General features: G+C 33.8%; 1 protein-coding gene across 2 annotated transcripts in view; it reads right to left on the minus strand.

The window, feature by feature from the left end:
• Nucleotides 1–18,746, minus strand: part of LOC144436628 (uncharacterized) — a 41,271-nt gene that overhangs the window by 4,511 nt on the left and 18,014 nt on the right. Inside the window, exons 3-8 of one of the 2 annotated variants that reach the window (XM_078125456.1) lie at nucleotides 17,190–17,307; nucleotides 10,324–10,377; nucleotides 9,535–9,622; nucleotides 5,187–5,481; nucleotides 949–1,390; nucleotides 212–308 (exon numbers count right to left, since the gene is read on the minus strand). In XM_078125456.1, the coding sequence (XP_077981582.1) occupies nucleotides 212–308; nucleotides 949–1,390; nucleotides 5,187–5,481; nucleotides 9,535–9,622; nucleotides 10,324–10,377; nucleotides 17,190–17,307 (1,094 nt within the window). Of the gene's footprint in view, nucleotides 1–211; nucleotides 309–948; nucleotides 1,391–5,186; nucleotides 5,482–9,462; nucleotides 9,623–10,323; nucleotides 10,378–17,189; nucleotides 17,308–18,746 lie in introns of both variants that reach the window. The other variant, XM_078125455.1, reaches the window with a different exon arrangement.

Raw genomic sequence — 18,746 nt, forward strand, 5'->3', positions numbered from 1 at the left:
AAAACATTCATCAACCAATCTCAAGACAAGAACAGTGCAAAAATTTAGTCAGATTTATTTGTTTACACTATTGAACAACTCATATTGTTAAATATGTTGTCATTTTCAAATCAGTAAACAAAAAATTTAAGTTTTTTTATATTCATGTTGATTTACGATAAACAGACACTTTTCTCAGCCTCGACTTTTATAAAATAAAGTAAAAACTTACTTTCTTCCTGTCGTCTTTCCTTAGCAGAATCAGTATCTGCTCTGTCTCGTTTACTTGAAACACGATTGGGAGGCGAAGGGAAGGGTTTTCTTTGTTTCTATGGAAGGAAAACAGAATTAATGTTCACTGAAGACTCATAGTTCTGACTGAAAACTCTCGGGAGACTCAGGGGAGTCTGAAGTTTGTGTCTCGATAAAACACAAGAAATTAATGAGTATAATTATGGTATGATGTTTACTTTGAATTTACAGACTTTTTGCAACTTTGACTTCCGGATAAATATAACTACATAGTTGCCACTTCAGCCTTGTAAATTCAGTATGGTATGAATGGAGTATTGTGGTGTCTGGTGTACAAATATCAGATCAAATGCAACATATATATATGACAGTATCTTTTCATTTGAAATTATGATCTAATAGTTATACCTTCACTCAAAATAAGACACTTGCCCCATTTACATGGATGCAAACAAAAAAAACCCTCCTTGGGTAGCAGCTAGGAACACCTGGGGCAGGACACCAATGTGTAAATGGCGGCTAGTGAAGGTCTATAAACACCAGGGGTAGAACATCTACATGTAAATGATGCTAATAAAGTGGTCTATGAACACCTGGGGTAGGGCACCTATATGTATATGGAGGCTAATGAAGTGGTCTATAAACACCTGGGGTATGTAAATTGAGGCTAGTTAAGTGGTCCACTAACACATGTGTCCATCAAATCTGAGATTCTACCTGTAAAAGTGCTTGTTTCCTTCTCTCTTCTTCCTGTCTCTTTCTTTCTTCTTCCTCTCTCATTTGTTCTTCTAACTCTCCCTGTCTTCGTTCCATTTCTTCCTGATCATGTCTATCCTGTTCTCTTCTCTCCCTATCCCGTCGTTCATCTTCGAGTCTGTCGAGTTCTTTCCGTTGCTTATCCAACTGCTCTCTCTCCCTAGCTATTCTGTCTTCCTCTTGTTGTCTTAGTCTGTCTCTAGTCTGTCTTTCGACATCTGCAAGTCTTTCCCTTGCATCAGCTTCTTCTTGATCACGCCTCCTCCTTTCATCTTCTTGAAGTCGTCGCAGCCTGTCCTCTTCATCCCTTCTCTGTTGATCTCGTCTTTCCTGTTCAAGACGTATCAGTCTTTGTTGATCTTCTCTCCTTCTTCTTTCCTCCTCTTCTTGTTCTCTCCTTTTTCTGCAACACATAAAGAATTAAAAGTTATTAAGTGTTCCCATAGTTCAACTGGGACAAGATAAGGTTTGATACTTACCTGACTACACGACAATAAAATAAGACTTTATGCTCAAGTATTAACATATCCATTAATAACTTTGCTGTACAAAACAGGCATATTTGTTCCATTTTTGAAGTAGAAAATATTAGAAAATGGTCAAAATGACTCTGAAGCACATCTCCATCAATCTCTTTTCTATGCAACACCACTCCAAAATATAACATATGTATGTATGTATGTATGTATGTATGTATGTATGTATGTATGTATGTATGTATGTATGTATGTATGTACGTATGCATGTATGTATATGTATATGTATGTATGTGTATGTGTGTATGTGTGTATGTGTGTCTGTCTGCGTGTGTTTGTATACATACATGCTGTGCGAGGGAAGACTTTGTGTGTCTATACATCTAGAGACTAATGAGGTGACAATTGAGCTTGTACAGGTGAGGATGAATAAAGAAAAAGAAGTATGGTACATGAGTATCAATGCAACATTGCTTTCAATCCAGTGTACAATACCAAACTAGGAATATCTGTCTAACACTTGAAGAAATGTGAAGCTTTGCAAGTGAGGTGAATGTAGCACAGTTAGAGATTGCTTTATATGCAGTGTGTAACCAGTGTGAAATACCAAAGTGTCAATATCTAAATGAAATTGCTTTATGTGCAGTGTAGCTGATGTCAAACACATTCAAACATAGATTCTAACCCTGGTAAAATTTCTGTTGAGAAAAATCCTTGATTTTGTTGTTGGTCTATATCTGCACTGTCTGTATGTCTTGCAGAATGTTGTCTTTCAGTTTTATGGTGTCTTCCAAAATGATGTGAGCTATTAGATTTTAAACAAATATGAATTTGGAATGATAAATTGATGAAAAAGTTGTTTTAATTCAATCCAAAAAAATGAAAAGATTAAAAAAAATTCTACCATAAAAAAATGCAAACAAATCAATCTGAAGAAAAGCAGGCACTGTGCAAGAATTTCAAATTACGAAAAATGCGGGAAAAATTTTTCAAAAGCAAAAATAATAGAAAGGAACTTCAAAAACGGCTCAAAGAAGAACTTAGAGTTCAAAGCAAAGCAGTCCCTTTTTTGCTTTTTTACCCCAAAAGAAAGAAAGGATAAACTAATGCCAAAAACAGATATTAAAAACAAGGATAAAAAAAAAATTTGAAAATAAATACGAAAGTGCATTCAAAAAATTCAACACAACTCTTTTGGTTACAAAATAAACTTAGAGCCTTAAAAATGAGGATAACAAATTTAAAGTAAAAAAAAAAGTGAAAAAAAAAGGATACAAGAAAATGTGTATATATTTGAAGCTAGCATACCCAGAGTTAGTTTCATTTGCTGAACTTTGTGAGCTATACTGATGATCTGAAGAAGCTGGTGATTCTATACGTTGTCGAGTATAGAATTCCTTATCTTTCCCATAGTTTTGAGTGGTTCTATCATAATGATCATTTGGTGAGTGATGGCTGGAAAAGCATGCATTTATTAGGAATATTATCAAGGAAGCAAAAAAATGATATGAAATGTAACGTGAAACATGCAACGTAATATTAAAATGATGAAATTACAACATGTGTGAACTTATGAAAGCAGATGATAAAACAATAAAACACCCTGTGTATGTTATAACATTAAATCATATTGTTCTGTTAGTGATATCAAAATATGACTACTGAGATAAAATATCGAATATCAAAATTATTCGGGGTTAAAATGAAGATAGCCACACAACTAAGACTAAGGGGAAACATCTGCACAAATTGTTTAAATTGGTTGTCAAACAAACTTTGTTAGTTAATAAAAGCACAAAGTAAAAAAAAAATGATACAAATCCTGCTTACTCATATTTACCCAATACGTACACTTTTATGAAGTATTGTATCTTTAGCCAAAATAAAATTTTTAGCATAATAATTTCTAATTTAAAAAAAAAAAAACTGTTAATATTTTGTTTCTAGATGAAGCGGATTTAGATGTGAACCACTGTTAGATGTTCACAGCTGGTTTTTTTTTTTTTTCATTTTTAACTGCAGGATATGTAGTGAAGAATTTTATTAAATATTAATATGAAGGAAACACACAATAAATATTAATAATGGTATCAGAGTAGAAATCCCACAACACACACAAACCAAAGTACTTGATTCATTTATACCCATTATCTGTCTCTACTTCTTCCCATAGTTTCACAGGTGACTGAAATGTATGCTCCTGAGGGTGGGGTTCCTGAGGGTGGGGTTCCTGAGAGTGGGGTTCCTGAGAATGGGGGTCCTGATGATGAGGGTTATGAGGATGGGGGTCCTGAGAATGAGGGTTTGAGTATGGTATACTTATGTCTGTATCGTCTCTTTCCATCTCAAAATGTGAGGGTTTTGAATATGATTGTCCATGTGGTGATTTGTGTCTGAAAGAGGCAGGTATGATGTAAGAAGTGTGAGGGCGCCATAAGCATGCAACGTTATGTCAAGAGGATTGCAGAAAGCTGACATGGATTTTGATAATGAATATGCATGATATATTTGTGTGCACAAGTGCAAAAGAATGACACGCAACTGGTACAGTCGACGATAAAGTAACAAACAGGCACACATTTAAAAAAGACAAAAAAATAATAAACTACACGAGAATGACTATCTGTTTTGAAACATTAGCCAAACAACCAGAATTGTGACAACTCTTTAGGAAATACAGAGTCATTGCCAACAATATCTTGTTCCCCTTTTTCTTTGTAACACGTAGGTTAAATTGTAGTTCACATAATATCTATACAGTTATTGAGGTTAGAAGTGCCAAAAACCCAAAATATACCAAAATACTGTCAATATGTTAATTCATAAACTCACAAACATTAGTTAACTTCGATGGTTTATCTTCAATATAGTCAGTTTGTACTGGTACAGGTAAAAGCAATCGTTAATGAACTCCAAACACGTATGCAACAATATAGTCAGTTTGTACTGGTACAGGTAAAAGCAATCGTTAATGAACTCCAAAACAAGTGTACAACAATTAATGTAGTTTGCTGAATGTAACAGCAATCATAACATCTAAAGCAAGTATCACTATATACCCATCATCATCATCATCATCATAATTTTCCTTTCCTATGTTATGTTCAACATCTGGTGGTGTGTGTTCAGAATGCTCTTGTTGTTGTTCTGTGTTGGTATCAGCATTTGTGTTATGTATTGGGATGTTTTTCTCCAGATTTGAGGGTCTCGGTTCTGATTTGGACCGAGGCTTATTTGGTCTGCAAGTTACAGGTAAGAACAGCGATCATGTACATGTATACTAAAACAATTATACTTATTCGAAAATCCAGTCAGTCATAATGACAACCCCCCCCCCCCAAAAAAAAAATGAATAAATAAATAAATAAATAAATAAATAAATAATTTCTGGAATTTCTTTGGAGATTTTTGCTGACCTAATAATGTTCTATTAACAGGGTGAAAACTATAGTCAACTCGAGTTGACTTTTGTTGAAAACGACGTTTTCATTTTTTTTTTTTTTTTTTTTTTTTTTGGGGGGGGGGGGGCATATTTAGGACATTACTTCTTTGAATACGTGGTTAAATTATAAATAGATTTTTGATTTATTTAAAAATTGAAATCAAACACCAAGCAGCAGGGAGAATATTGTGTCACAAATTACTAACTACTTTCATTACTACAGAATACGTCATAATCTAGGGAGATTCCTTGATTAAAAATATCTAGTATATATTTTATACCTTTCAAGTTCCTCTTCGACGTCGTCCGCAATGCCAGAATCTTCATTTGTGTTGTTGGTATATGTATCTGACCTTCCTGATCTGTTATTATCTTTGCCTGGAACTTTAGTTTTCCTCTGTGATGGTGACTCACTCTGTGTCATGTCCTCAGTGATTGGTGGAGGGGTAGCACTTAGAGGAGGGAGGTACTCCCCTTTATTTTCTTCTTGAAGAGGTGATTTGTGGGTGTAATGTTCTATTGAAAATGGATCTGGTGACGAGTTGTGTGCATCGGGATGTGAATATCTGTCAGTGTCTGTTGAAAATGACAAAAAGATATCCATATTTTTATTCAAACAAACTCATACAAACTTATATTTTGCAATACAGTTTTCAATATTTGTACCTTTGAAGCTTTCAGATCAGTTTCATAATTCTGACTTTGTAGATTTTTTCCAAACTTTCTACAATTTTATTCTTACATTCTTCAAATCTTATTTTAATCCTAAATTTCTAGATAATCAGGATTATGGCCATCTCTTTTTACATTACTGTCATCAGTCTTAACTAAACTTGTACCTCACATTTCTAACTTTCAAATTTCATACTATTCCTCAACACAAAGATACTACTTTACATCAAACCCCCTTCCTACATCAAAGTCCCCTCCCCCCCTCCTTACGTCAAATCCTCTCTTCCCTACATCAAAGTCCTCCCCTCCTATCAGTCTAATGCCTATACAATATGGTTGATGATAAAAAAAAGATACCATTCCTCAACTTAACTGTCTCCTAGCAACATATCACCTTGGTTTCCATCTTCCAGGCTGTCTACACCTAATATATGTAAATCATCTCTCTGACTTTCATGTGCAGTGGTCCTTTTAGCTCTAACCTTCATTATGTCAATGTGCACACCATCCTTATTTTCAAAATCCACTTGGTGGTCCTGTCTATGTTTAGAGGATTCCTTCTCAATATCTGCTTTACTTGACTCAGTATCAACAACTTGTATTGCATCTAATGCTTCTAAAGGTCTGGATGTTTGAGGTAAAACGCTTCTGGCTTTGGGGGAACCTATCTGACTCGTTCTCCGAAGTTTATAAATCCTCTGTTTTCCATTACTTCTAGTGTTATTATTATCAGAAGTAAGATCATGTCGTGAGATTTCATGTTCTTGATTTAATGCTGACACTATACGTACTACCTTCTCTACAGGTAATGACATCTTTCTCTTTGTATCTACATCAGTCTTCTGATTCTTGTCTTGTTTAGGTTTTTTTAACATACTAATTGGTTTCAGTCTTGGCTTTCTAGCACTACTAATTCTTTGTGATCGATCTTTCCTATTCTGTAGATCTTCAATTAGTGTATTTTTCACTCTTATTCCAAATTGTTTACTTCTTGGAGTCCTATCAGTTGATTCTGACTGCTCACTTTGTTTTTCACTAATTTTCTTTACAAGTGGTTTTCCTCTACCATTTCTAAGACTCAACTGTTTACTTTGTCTTCCATTATTTCTAATAATTTTTTCTTTCTCAATTCTGACACTATTCTTAGTTCTTGAAGAGTCATCAACAGCGGCTTTTTCTCTCAACCATTCCTCCTGTTTTTGTATCATACTTTTCCTTCTTTTCTTATATATTGTGTTATTTCTGTCAAATTTTGGTGGCAATGATGAAATTCCAGTAGTTGGTTTGAATGTAGATTTCCATTTTGGCAACTCTTTGACTTTATTCTTGGTGTCCTCCCCTAATCTAAAGTTTCTCAATGCACTCATTGTCATCACTTTGTGTTGATTATTTGTTCTACGCAGGGGGTCACCTCCTGAAGATGTGTTGTTGTCTGACAGTGCGTTACTCCTGTCTACAATTCCTTTCCTATTTGAGTCCAGTTTTTTAACGTCAACTCTTTTCTTCCCAATCCCTTGTTTTGCTTCATTCTTTGCAGTCTTACTGGCATCAACTGTCATTAATTGTGAGATATCTTGATGCAGTTTATTCTTTTCTTTCTCATCTTTCGTCTTTCCTGTACTTTGCACTTCCTCCTTCCTAATGTCTTTATCTTGATCTCCAACCTGACTTTTGTGTCCACTGTTTATTTTGTTCCTGATTTTGTTTTTCAGGGAAAGTAAACTCTGTTCTCTGTCAATCTTATCTATGCCTATCAGCTTATCATCATCAGTCTCTGTCTCAACCTGTGTTACTTGTTTTTGCCTATCTCTTCCTGTACTGTGGGCATTCAGTTCACTTTGCCTAACTCTACTACCAACATGGCTACTAGTATTTTGCTCATTCTGCCTAACTGTGCTCGATCTGTTGGCTTTATCTTTGCCTTCCATTGTTAGATTCAAAATTTCTTTGTCATCTTCTAAGCATTCTGTTCCCTTACTGTCAGTAACTTCACTAGTTAAAACTCCACTACCTATGTAACATCAAAACAGAAATGCCTTTAAAAATTCTTCTCATATATCTAAACTTTTATAAATAAAATTAATGTTTATCTATCTATCTGTCTGTCTGTCTGTCTGTCTGTCTGTCTGTCTGTCTGTCTGTCTGTCTGTCTGTCTGTCTGTCTGTCTGCCTGCCTGCCTGCCTGCCTGCCTGCCTATCTATCTATCTATCTATCTATCTATCTATCTATCTATCTATCTATCTATCTATCTATCTATCTATCTATCTATCTATCTATATATCTGTCTATCTATCTATCTATCTATCTATCACATTCTATTACTGGTATATGTTACTGTTTACAACTTGTTTACAAATTGTTTACAAGTTGTTCATCAAAGCAGTAACTAACATGGTGAACTTCTCAGTTCAGAAGGGAAAACATTTGTTGAATATATCAAATGTAAAGGAAGCCATGACCTTCTCAATTCAGAAGGGACAACATCCTTGCATTTGTTAAATATACAAGAAGCCAGATTAAACACAATGTACAGTTCCAGTGACTGGATTTGTACAAAGGAATGATTGTGAATACAATCCACCAATGATACAAAGATGATTTTGATTAGAGATGAATGTCTTACAAATTACATTATCATATGAAATGACATTGTATGTACTATTGAATGACATGCCTGTATAAAGACTAACATTACAAATTATGCAGTGAAATATGAAGAAAAGCCCCTTGGCATGAAAGCATTAAATAAAGTTGTCTCTCCTATACTGATGACAGTGTTCTTTGTAGGATAAACTATGAAGTAGGTTGTGTACTTGTATATAAGAAGGTGACAATGTGTATACTCAAACTTTTCAAAATTGATTGTACATGTACTTGGCCTTGATGACTCTGGGAAAAAATATTTGTCCAGCCAACCATCAATGTGTTTGGATATTTTTACTGATTTTCAAGGACTGTATTGTATACAACTTTGGCAGCCCTTCCATGGTTTTTGTTATGGACTTGACTTTTATTTGATATGTACATCAATGTACAATGATATGGTGAATGCCAAGTATAGGGAGAAACCACTAGACAGATAATGCAGTGTGATTCTTCATCAATATCTCTCTTAGAGATGATTAGATACTATGTTGGCATCCAGACTGCTAGACAACTTACAGAACACTGTTTCACACATCTATAAAATCTTACAATTTACATGAAACCCAACCACCAAATTTGCAGTATTATTTAAAGCATGAATCTTTCCAATAATACAGCTGATAATGATACTACACAACATGCATAATATAGGCATTTCATTATTCCTATAGGATGCTTTGGTGATAGTGCATGCACATGATATACTTACAAGTTTATGGCATTTATGACATGATGAAAATCAACATGCTTTGAAATCAGACTTCAAGTTCTGCTATCCTTCAGTTGGAAATGTGACTCATAAAGATGGGAAAGGGTGGAGGGACGTGCATGTGGAGTGGGGGTTATCAGTAACAACATCAAATTTGTTTAGAAGGGGGGATTAATAAGTATTTGGAAGATTATCTTTATAATGAGCGTCTTCCATAAAGAACAAACGAGATAATTTACATTGTAATACAGACATGTATTAAAGTGGTAATGGTAGAATAAAGACATTGTGATGAAACAGATAAATTCAGAGACAAACAAAGATATAGGGATAGTTCAAAAGACGTTTGTGCAAATGACATAAACTGATACAAGGTCAGTGCCTAGGATCTAGAGAAAAAAACAGTACGTAGTGCCATATTACATCAATGTGTTAATTCAAACATGGCTTCCAACTGAAAGATAGCGATACTTGCAACCTGATTTAGAACTTGGTAATCGTGCATAGTCACAAATCAACCACCACATACCTAGTCTACTACTAACTAGATTAGGAAAGTAGGAACCGCCTGTCTGAGTCGATTCATTTTTGGACCCCCTACCTCCTCTGTGTCTCGGTTCAATTGATGGTAAAGCTAAAGGTACATGCTCCCTCTGACCTGGTAGTACAAAAATTTCTGGAAGATATGCCTGAAAGAGAAATTCATAACATTTTAATGTAATATTGTAATAATTATACCATGCATAAGACAAGTTGTACAGAAAATACGGAATTTATGTATACCCTGGTTGTTCTACGTCATGACAACGCACATCTATGTCACGACACCGTGTGTCTATCACTGGTTCTGCCATCACTTTCTGCGATTTTCTTTGATGTCACTGTTGCTGGTATAATTATGTTATTCTCCGATATCTTTCTTTACTCAGCTGGAAAATAATCGTGACCTAATGGTTTTGTCACTACTTGTCTAGTTACTGGTAGTGACAAAGTCCACTTTATAGGTCACTCATATTTTCCTTGGCTGAACAAAGAAAACATATTGGGGAATAACATCTAATTATTTCAGCAGTTTTTTGTTCGACATCTTTTATGTCATAAGAAATAATCTGAGTGTATTTGATAGTGTTTGCATAACTGCAGCTGACAACAATTCACAACCAATATCCATTTTTTGGATATACACCTATTGCTGTTATTGCTGTAACACTACACATCATCAAAATCAACCAGAAATGTTACACATGAGATAAAATGGATTAATAACTTACCAGAGGAGGTAAAAATTTGTCATAACTTACCAGAGGAGGTAAAAATTTGTAATAACTTACCAGGGGAGATAAATTTTTTATTCAAATTTACCAGGGAAGGTAAAAAAAATTTAACTTACCAGGGGAGGTAAAAAATTTTTAACTTTTAATTCTACTTCTTGCCGACCTCGGACCTGATAATATGGAAAAATGAGAAAAAAATAAAAATTAATTGCAATACAAATTATCATTTCATACAAAGTTATTGTTACATGTTTAATCAAGTGGTGGGGCATGATGTCTCATTAGCTCTGTTCAGTGCTAGTTGTCATGTCCTTCACTATTGTAACTTTAGTGTTTGTATAAATGTACGTTTATTACTCATACAATTATACATTAGTGAAAATGAAGCAATACAATACAATTCAATACAATGCTGTAACTGTAAATGTCACATACTGTATGATGAGACTGGCTCTGTTTATCTCAGAACTTTTCAGTGTGTGTGAGAGAAAGTACAAGAAGAAGAGAGAAAGAGCTGAGATCTGGATTTCAAAGCAGATATATCACACTCTGATGACATGCATAGAAATAGTACAGAGTCAGAGAATGTCAGATGTCATGTCATTAAACAACAAATTCTTGTCATGTTTTTATATACGCCTACATGGCCCGGGTAGGACTGACTTTTAAATGCTGCGTACAAAACTCCAGAACAAAAGATAGGTTATCTTATGTGTCACTCAATATACACAAGAGTCATACAAACTTAACGGCCAACGCTTTGTACCAATCAAGTCCATATGAAAGACGGGATATAATATAGGCGTTCCTACTCATAGACACGGTGTAAAGGGCCTGGCGTATTTTGACTATGCACTTTTTATTCACTAGCATTTGAGATATACTAGTGCCTATACAACCTATCGCTAGGCAACAACAGCTTGTTTACAACAAAGGAAACTGACATTTGTAAACCAACGTCTGTGAATAGGTTGATTGTAGAACCGCTGACACTCACTAGTAACATAGCAGGTTCTGTAAATTTCACTTCGCTGATGCAAAGTTTTAACAGCACAAAAGAACGTTACATTGACACACACAGAAGGAAAACAATTAGATCACTCTGACGACGGTGACAATGTCTCCTGGTATGCTATTGTTAGTGCTGTTGCTGTCACTAAAAGTGGTCTTTCAGTAGTTTTTCATAATAGGTAGTTTATACTATGCCTTAATGAGTCACCACAAATGTAAAAGAATTTCAGCTTCTGCATCTCAAGTAGCTGTATTTATAACTGCAGCTAATAGATAACAACATTGATTTAACTGTCTTGATGTCAACCATTGTACAATACTTGACCTCTATAAAACTACCATTTCTGGTCACATCAAAGCGTACATGTATTACGTACACAGTACCCTACTTGTCAAACCTTACTTTCTTACCATATTATGTGACACAAAACTTTCATGTTTCAGGAAATAACACTTTCGCTATATGAAAGCCACATGAAAGCAAATTTCGCCACAGGAAATCGATTTTTGCCATATGAAACTTGAAAGCAATACTTTTGCCATATGCTATATGAAATAAGTCTTCTATGAAATCAACTTCTGCTATATGAAATCAACTTCTATGAAATCAACTTCTGCTATATGAAATAAGTCTTCTATGAAATCAACTTCTGCTATATGAAATCAACTTCTATGAAATCAACTTCTGCTATTAATATGAAATCAACTTCTGCCTTATGAAATCAACTTCTGCCTTATGAAATCAACTTCTCCTATATGAAATCAACTTCTGCTATATGAAATCAACTTCTATGAAATCAACTTCTGCTATATGAAATCAACTTCTCCTATATGAAATCAACTTCTATGAAATCAACTTCTGCCTTATGAAATCAACTTCTATGAAATCAACTTCTATGAAATCAACTTCTGCCTTATGAAATCAACTTCTGCCTTATGAAATCAACTTCTGCTATATGAAATCAACTTCTGCTATATGAAATCAACTTCTATGAAATCAACTTCTGCTATATGAAATCAACTTCTATGAAATCAACTTCTGCCTTATGAAATCAACTTCTGCTCTATGAAATCAACATTGATTTAACTGTCTTGATGTCAACCATTGTACAATACTTGACCTCTATAAAAGTACCATTTCTGGTCACATCAAAGCGTACATGTATTACGTACACAGTACCCTACTTGTCAAACCTTACTTTCTTACCATATTATGTGACACAAAACTTTCATGTTTCAGGAAATAACACTTTCGCTATATGAAAGCCACATGAAAGCAAATTTCGCCACAGGAAATCGATTTTTGCCATATGAAACTTGAAAGCAATACTTTTGCCATATGAAATCAACTTCTGCTATATGAAATCAACTTCTATGAAATCAACTTCTGCCTTATGAAATCAACTTCTCCTATATGAAATCAACTTCTGCCATATGAAATCAACTTCTGCTATATAAAATCAACTTCTGCTATATGAAATCAACTTCTATGAAATCAACTTCTGCTATATGTTATCAACTTCTGCTATATGTTATCAACTTCTGCCTTATGAAATAAATGTCTAATTCTGCCTTATGAAATCAACTTCTGCCATATGAAAGCAACTTCTGCCATCTGAAAGCAACTTCTGCCTTAAGTTATGAAAGAGGTGCTTTAGCAATAAGAAAATAAAACATTTGCCATGATATGAAAGCAACACTTTCTTCCTTGCGAAACTTTACTTTGTTTACCATGATTTGAACAGTACAAATGTACTACTTTTGACATTACATAAATAACACTTTCTTGTCAATAATTGACACAATAACATTTGCTATATCAATGAAACTTTCTTACCATACGCATGACACTTGTCATATAGTACATTACTTTCTTTGTCTTTAAAACAACACTTTTTAAGTCCATCAAACAACATTTTTGCTGAGTGGAACACTCAAAAAGTAACACAGTAATGCCAGATGTCACCAAATACATGAATTCTACATTCTTCTATTAAAGTTCACTCCTTATAAAAATATTTTAAATTTACCAAACAAAAGTATTAATTGGTATATGTGTCAATCATTTTTATCATAATTTTTTTTTTTTATAATGTCGTGGGGAATTAATAACAACAACATAGAAACTTTACAAATGAACACAGCAATATTAGATCAAAGGCTAGAAAGAGAAATTATAGCCGAAATTCCTACACAATATTACAAAAATACTGACACCCTACAATGGTTGAGAAATCCAATACTGATTCCATATATCTCATTGTATGTATATATATTGATTGAGTTTGTTAATTTTGTTATGATGAAGGGAATATTATAAACATTGTAATAACTACATAATTTGTATTAGCAGTAATTACTATCAACACAGCTATACTGCACAACCCACAAAAACTCATTAATTGCAAATGTTTACAGTTTTTTTTAATGAAACGCTTCGCCAAAGTAAAAAAAGTCCCCACGGGTTTTAAGGCAAGACACACTGTTGATTGCGTTATCTTGTTCAACATGCTAAATTGAAATTAGGTGAACCAGAACTAAAGTTCTATTTCCTTAAGTCATTTTCATAAATTATTAATAATTTCAACATAAAACATATTTTATGTATAGATGCTCCCAGTTAGGAGTATGATTTATTTAAATTACTTAACAATTCTTGATATGATTGTATGAACAAAAGCATTTACAGTTTTTATGAGAAGTAATCTTATGATTCAGATGTTACCATGGTAACCAGGGAATTCTATGGCTGGAATACAATTATGATGAGATATGACATTATAATACAAGACTTAAGAAGGTTAATTGATGGATGGGGGAGGGGAGGGGAGGGGAGGGGGTTAATGTACATACTTTAGAGCACAAGCTTTTAACCAAGATAAATGGTAGACTTTGGTAGTGAATGGTAAATAATCCACTGAATGGAACTAACATTCTTGGTTCACAAATATACAGCATTGGTTAGAAATTGAAATTCTAAGAAATTCTTAGGTAACACCTCAATCTTTTCTGGTCTATCTAATCATACTTTTAGTGGGGAATCTTAACAAAAAGTAAAGGCATATGTACCTATTTACTATCAATAAAAATATCTTTCTTTATTTTACAATATTATACAGTTTGAGATTGCACTCCTGGACAAATTTATTCACATTTTTTGGGTAAATATCAGCTATATAATTTATACTTTTGATATATTTACATCTATAAACTTGTGAGAATGTGACAATAGTATGGTTCTAAATATAAAGACGTAATATTACATGGCAACGTACAATTGGCTTATGCAGATAAAACAATGAATATCCAATCACGTGACTGCATGGTAACCATATGTAAATGTTAGTTCTACTGTTGCTAGGCAAGATGGCATCATAGCAACACTTGGTTCCATTCAGTAGCAAACATACTAATGGGTGAATTATGCACATAGGACTGTTCACTAGGTAAAAGCGGCATACTGAATATTTAAACATTTTTTTTACACTGACAGATTCTGAAGCTTGCACATTAATTTTAGCATTGCATGGTCATCTGTGTATGTGGGCATGTTTTAAGAGTGTGTGCACATGAGTTTTGAAACCATTGAGGTACACATGTGAAAAATAGCCAGGTATACAGTTCCCAATAGTATACAACTCTGAGATACGAATTTTCTGAAAAACCTTAATCTCATTTCAGATATTAATTGTATTCGTCTGTCATTGTCAATGTGTGCAATCTGTACAAATCAGTCAATGTCTGTATCACATTCACTACTATTAGTACTATCGTCAAAATCCCATTCTAGCCATGGATAATTTATGTTGTGACAACTAAAAATACACTGCTGTCTTAACCATAGGTCAGATAGGTCTAGCTGTTCCTAGTTACAATTCAGAATTATCTATTGGTGTTGACCTATGACCTTTGACCAATCTGCATATAACATAGTGACTTTAAACCTTTGTGGCAATTCATCTTCTGCTACCTTTTATCACCACTGACAGACTTGTTATAGCAACACTGTAAAGTTGACACACTGTCACTTCAGGGTCATTGGACTGGGTTGTGTCTGCCCTGATGAACAACAGACAACTTGTGACAATTCTGAGATGTGGCCTGCAGCACTCCTTGCCTATACAGTCCAATATAGTCTGTATACACATGGAATTGTATTCTATGATACTCAGGGGAATAGTAATGTCATGACCACTCTACCTTTGTGTAAATATCATTTACCTCAATTTTTTTTAATTTTTAAATTTTCTTCTCTTTTCAATACACTGAATTAAAGATTAAAGTTTATTTATTTTCTAAAGCGCCTTTTCTATTTATTAATATTCAAAAGCGCTGTTATTTGAAGTTTATAAAAGATATAAAATTCATTCCTTCTTATAATAGTCAGACCAAATATCAAAATTAGTCACCTGTTAAATTATTTTTGCTAGCTATCAAATAAATCTCCGAAACAACCTCCCTAGTACTAAACTCATTTATTTTCTGCTCCTAGGTTTAAACTCTCCATCAAGCAAGAAATTCTTTCCTAATGCTGTATAATCATAATGGGTTGTTTTATTTATTTTGTAATGACTTTATCAAGGAATGGAAGAGCTTTACATTTGCTGTTAGGCTTAGATTTTGTTTAGGTCTACCATAACATGTAGTGTAGTCTAGTCCCAATACTGTATCGTAACTATTTTTAGAGACCACGTTGGCATATAGAGTAACATTTGGAAATATATACACTGCCGTAGACTGTGTCATATCGTATAGCCATGCTACTAAAAACTCTGGGTTTGAATAAAAGGACAAGTCCAAGTCTGGTTAAAACTTCTTCTTTATTTGAATCCTGACATTTCGACTGTGCACAGATAGTCTTTTTCAAGGGCTATAATTTAAACTGGAGAGCGGGTAAAAAATAAAAGTCTGTCAACTCTAGTAGATATTGTCTACAACCATCCTACATACAGTGTGACAAAAACATATACATTAGACACATAATACTACAGGAAGTTGTTTGTAAAAGTATAAAACTACATCCTATATAGTTTTATTGCAACGCTTTGTGTTGTAGTATATTGTACAGATATAAAATATTCATTGTGTTGTCCATGGTACAGTACGGCATAAAATGAGGGCAAACTTCACGTTAATACATTGTATAAAACACTGCGTCATAAATCAATGTTACTAAATACTACCCATAAACATTAACTGTTCATTCTATATGATCTATGTCATTCACGCACATTTTTTGAACTGTTAACCGCTGGTGGGTGGTACAGGAGTATTAAAATGAAATAAGAACATTTTAGAAAGAACGTTTTATCCATCTACAATTTGCATTTTAAACCACTCCTATGATCATTTTCCATTCATGTTACAACACAATGCTGTAAACATCCTAGTCTAGTACTACTCCTTTATTGAATCTTTCAGATCTTTCTTTCTATGTTGGCATCCAGACTATAACCATCCATTCAATTCATGTATAGGTCAATATAAAAGTGTCAATTTTGCCACTGATTAATAAGGGTATAAAAATTGATGCAAACAGTGAAATATAGTCTTAGGATCTGTACAACTTCTTGAATTCTTTTGTACACTTTCACCCAAGTGTTTCAATTCATTTTGGACTAAAATTGGCTTTCTTATCTTAATTAGCTATCGATCTGTACCAAAATTACATCAAAACAGCAGATTTTTGCACAAAAATTTAAAACAAACGAGCAACAAAATCCATTTTTGACTTTTTTTTCTATTTTCAGCCATCAGATTAAATTTTACTACAAAATGTGCAGGTATTAAAAACAAATTATGTATAATTTATTTTCCTTTGATTTAGCAATAAGGTCAAGGGTTATACCATCGGGTGAAAGGTCAAATTGTATCCTAACAACCATGACAAGTAAAGATATGGCAACCACACCGTTGCTAGGTGCAGATAAACATCACAAACACATCACTCAGGACAACGCTCAATACCTACCTGTGTTAGGCATCTGCCGACACTTTTGAGAAAAACGTAATCTTTTGGTAAAACATCATAGCCTAATTGCTCCTCTATTTCATCTCTGAGTGAATATACTGTTATCTCGGGGAAAACCCTGTATGAAAAGAAAGAGATAAGTTATCAGATTTATGTTATCATACCACAAATGCCATTCAGTTTTCCATCAATGTTACAGGTAACTGGGATTGTTTACAGTATTGTTACCATGGTTACCACACATGTCATTTAGTTTTCCATCAATGTTACAGATAACTGGGATTGTTTACAGTATTGTTACCATGGTTACCACAAATGCCATTTAGTTTTCCATCAATGTTACAGATAACAGGAATTGTTTACAGTATTGTTACCATGGTTACCACAAATGCCATTTAGTTTTCCATCAATGTTACAAGTAATTGGCAATTGTTTACATTACCATGGTTACAGGACTCAGGTTTACAAAGTAGAGGAAGGATAGTAAAATTAACATTTCATTATATATAATATCTTCACTATAATCATAACATTTGGTAGGAAACTCTTAGAAATCCAGGAAAGTGAAGAAGAGTTAGTTCACAAATTGAAAAAAAAAATTTCATATGGAATAAATATCCAGGTTAAAATTAGAATCCTGTGTAGGCTTCGCAAGAAAATTATACATAATCATCATATCAACTACTTGAAAGTACTTGGAAGGAAAGAAAATTGCAATATGATGAAGTAAAGTGAATTATTTATATTTCAAATGTAAATTAATTTTGGTCCAGGGGAATCAGATAGCCAATGGGATGATGTTACTGAATTATGATTGTCGGAGGCCTATGAAGAATTCTACAGTTGACTAACAGTGTTTTTTACATTACCATTTACTGGGAAATTACATGTAATTGTTCACTTGTATGTATACGTCTAAATATTTCAGTACAGGGTTCTATCCAAGCTATTGTAGAGCAATGGGTTCAATATTAGGATTTATTGCCTAACAACAGGCGTTCACTGGTCAATTACAAAATTTGCATATTAATTAAGCATCGTAATTCTTTTAGACTGAAATTTGTTTGCATTACTTTTGGGGGAAAAACTCTGCAGGAACATTTCACATTTCCCTCAAATCTGCTTCTTTGATGCCAAGTAACGAAAATAAATATTCATCTCAGGATAATCACTGTCTATTTTGTCTGACAAAGCAATAAACTATATTATGTAGAGTTGAAAATTCACTATCAATTTATTTTTAAAAGCTGAACAATTTGTTGGAAGGTAAGTGCAGCATGCACTGACATCTGCTATGACAATTTGTAGGAAGGGAACTGTATTCATAGTCTAAATGGTATTCATGGCATCGAATCTCAAGATGGTGGTAAAGAAATGATTCGATACCACCGGTAGCATCTAGACTAGCATATTCACTACCGGTACCTCCAATTTGTTGGAAGGTAACTACTGTATTCACTGGCATCGCCTATGACTGTCATTTTATGTGGTGTTTAGGGAATACCAATAAAGCTTTCCATTGTAAAACCTGGACAATGAGCATATTATTCTGTTCTT

This window comes from Glandiceps talaboti, chromosome 6 (assembly GCF_964340395.1).
Source record: "Glandiceps talaboti chromosome 6, keGlaTala1.1, whole genome shotgun sequence".
Classification (NCBI taxonomy): domain Eukaryota; kingdom Metazoa; phylum Hemichordata; class Enteropneusta; family Spengelidae; genus Glandiceps; species Glandiceps talaboti.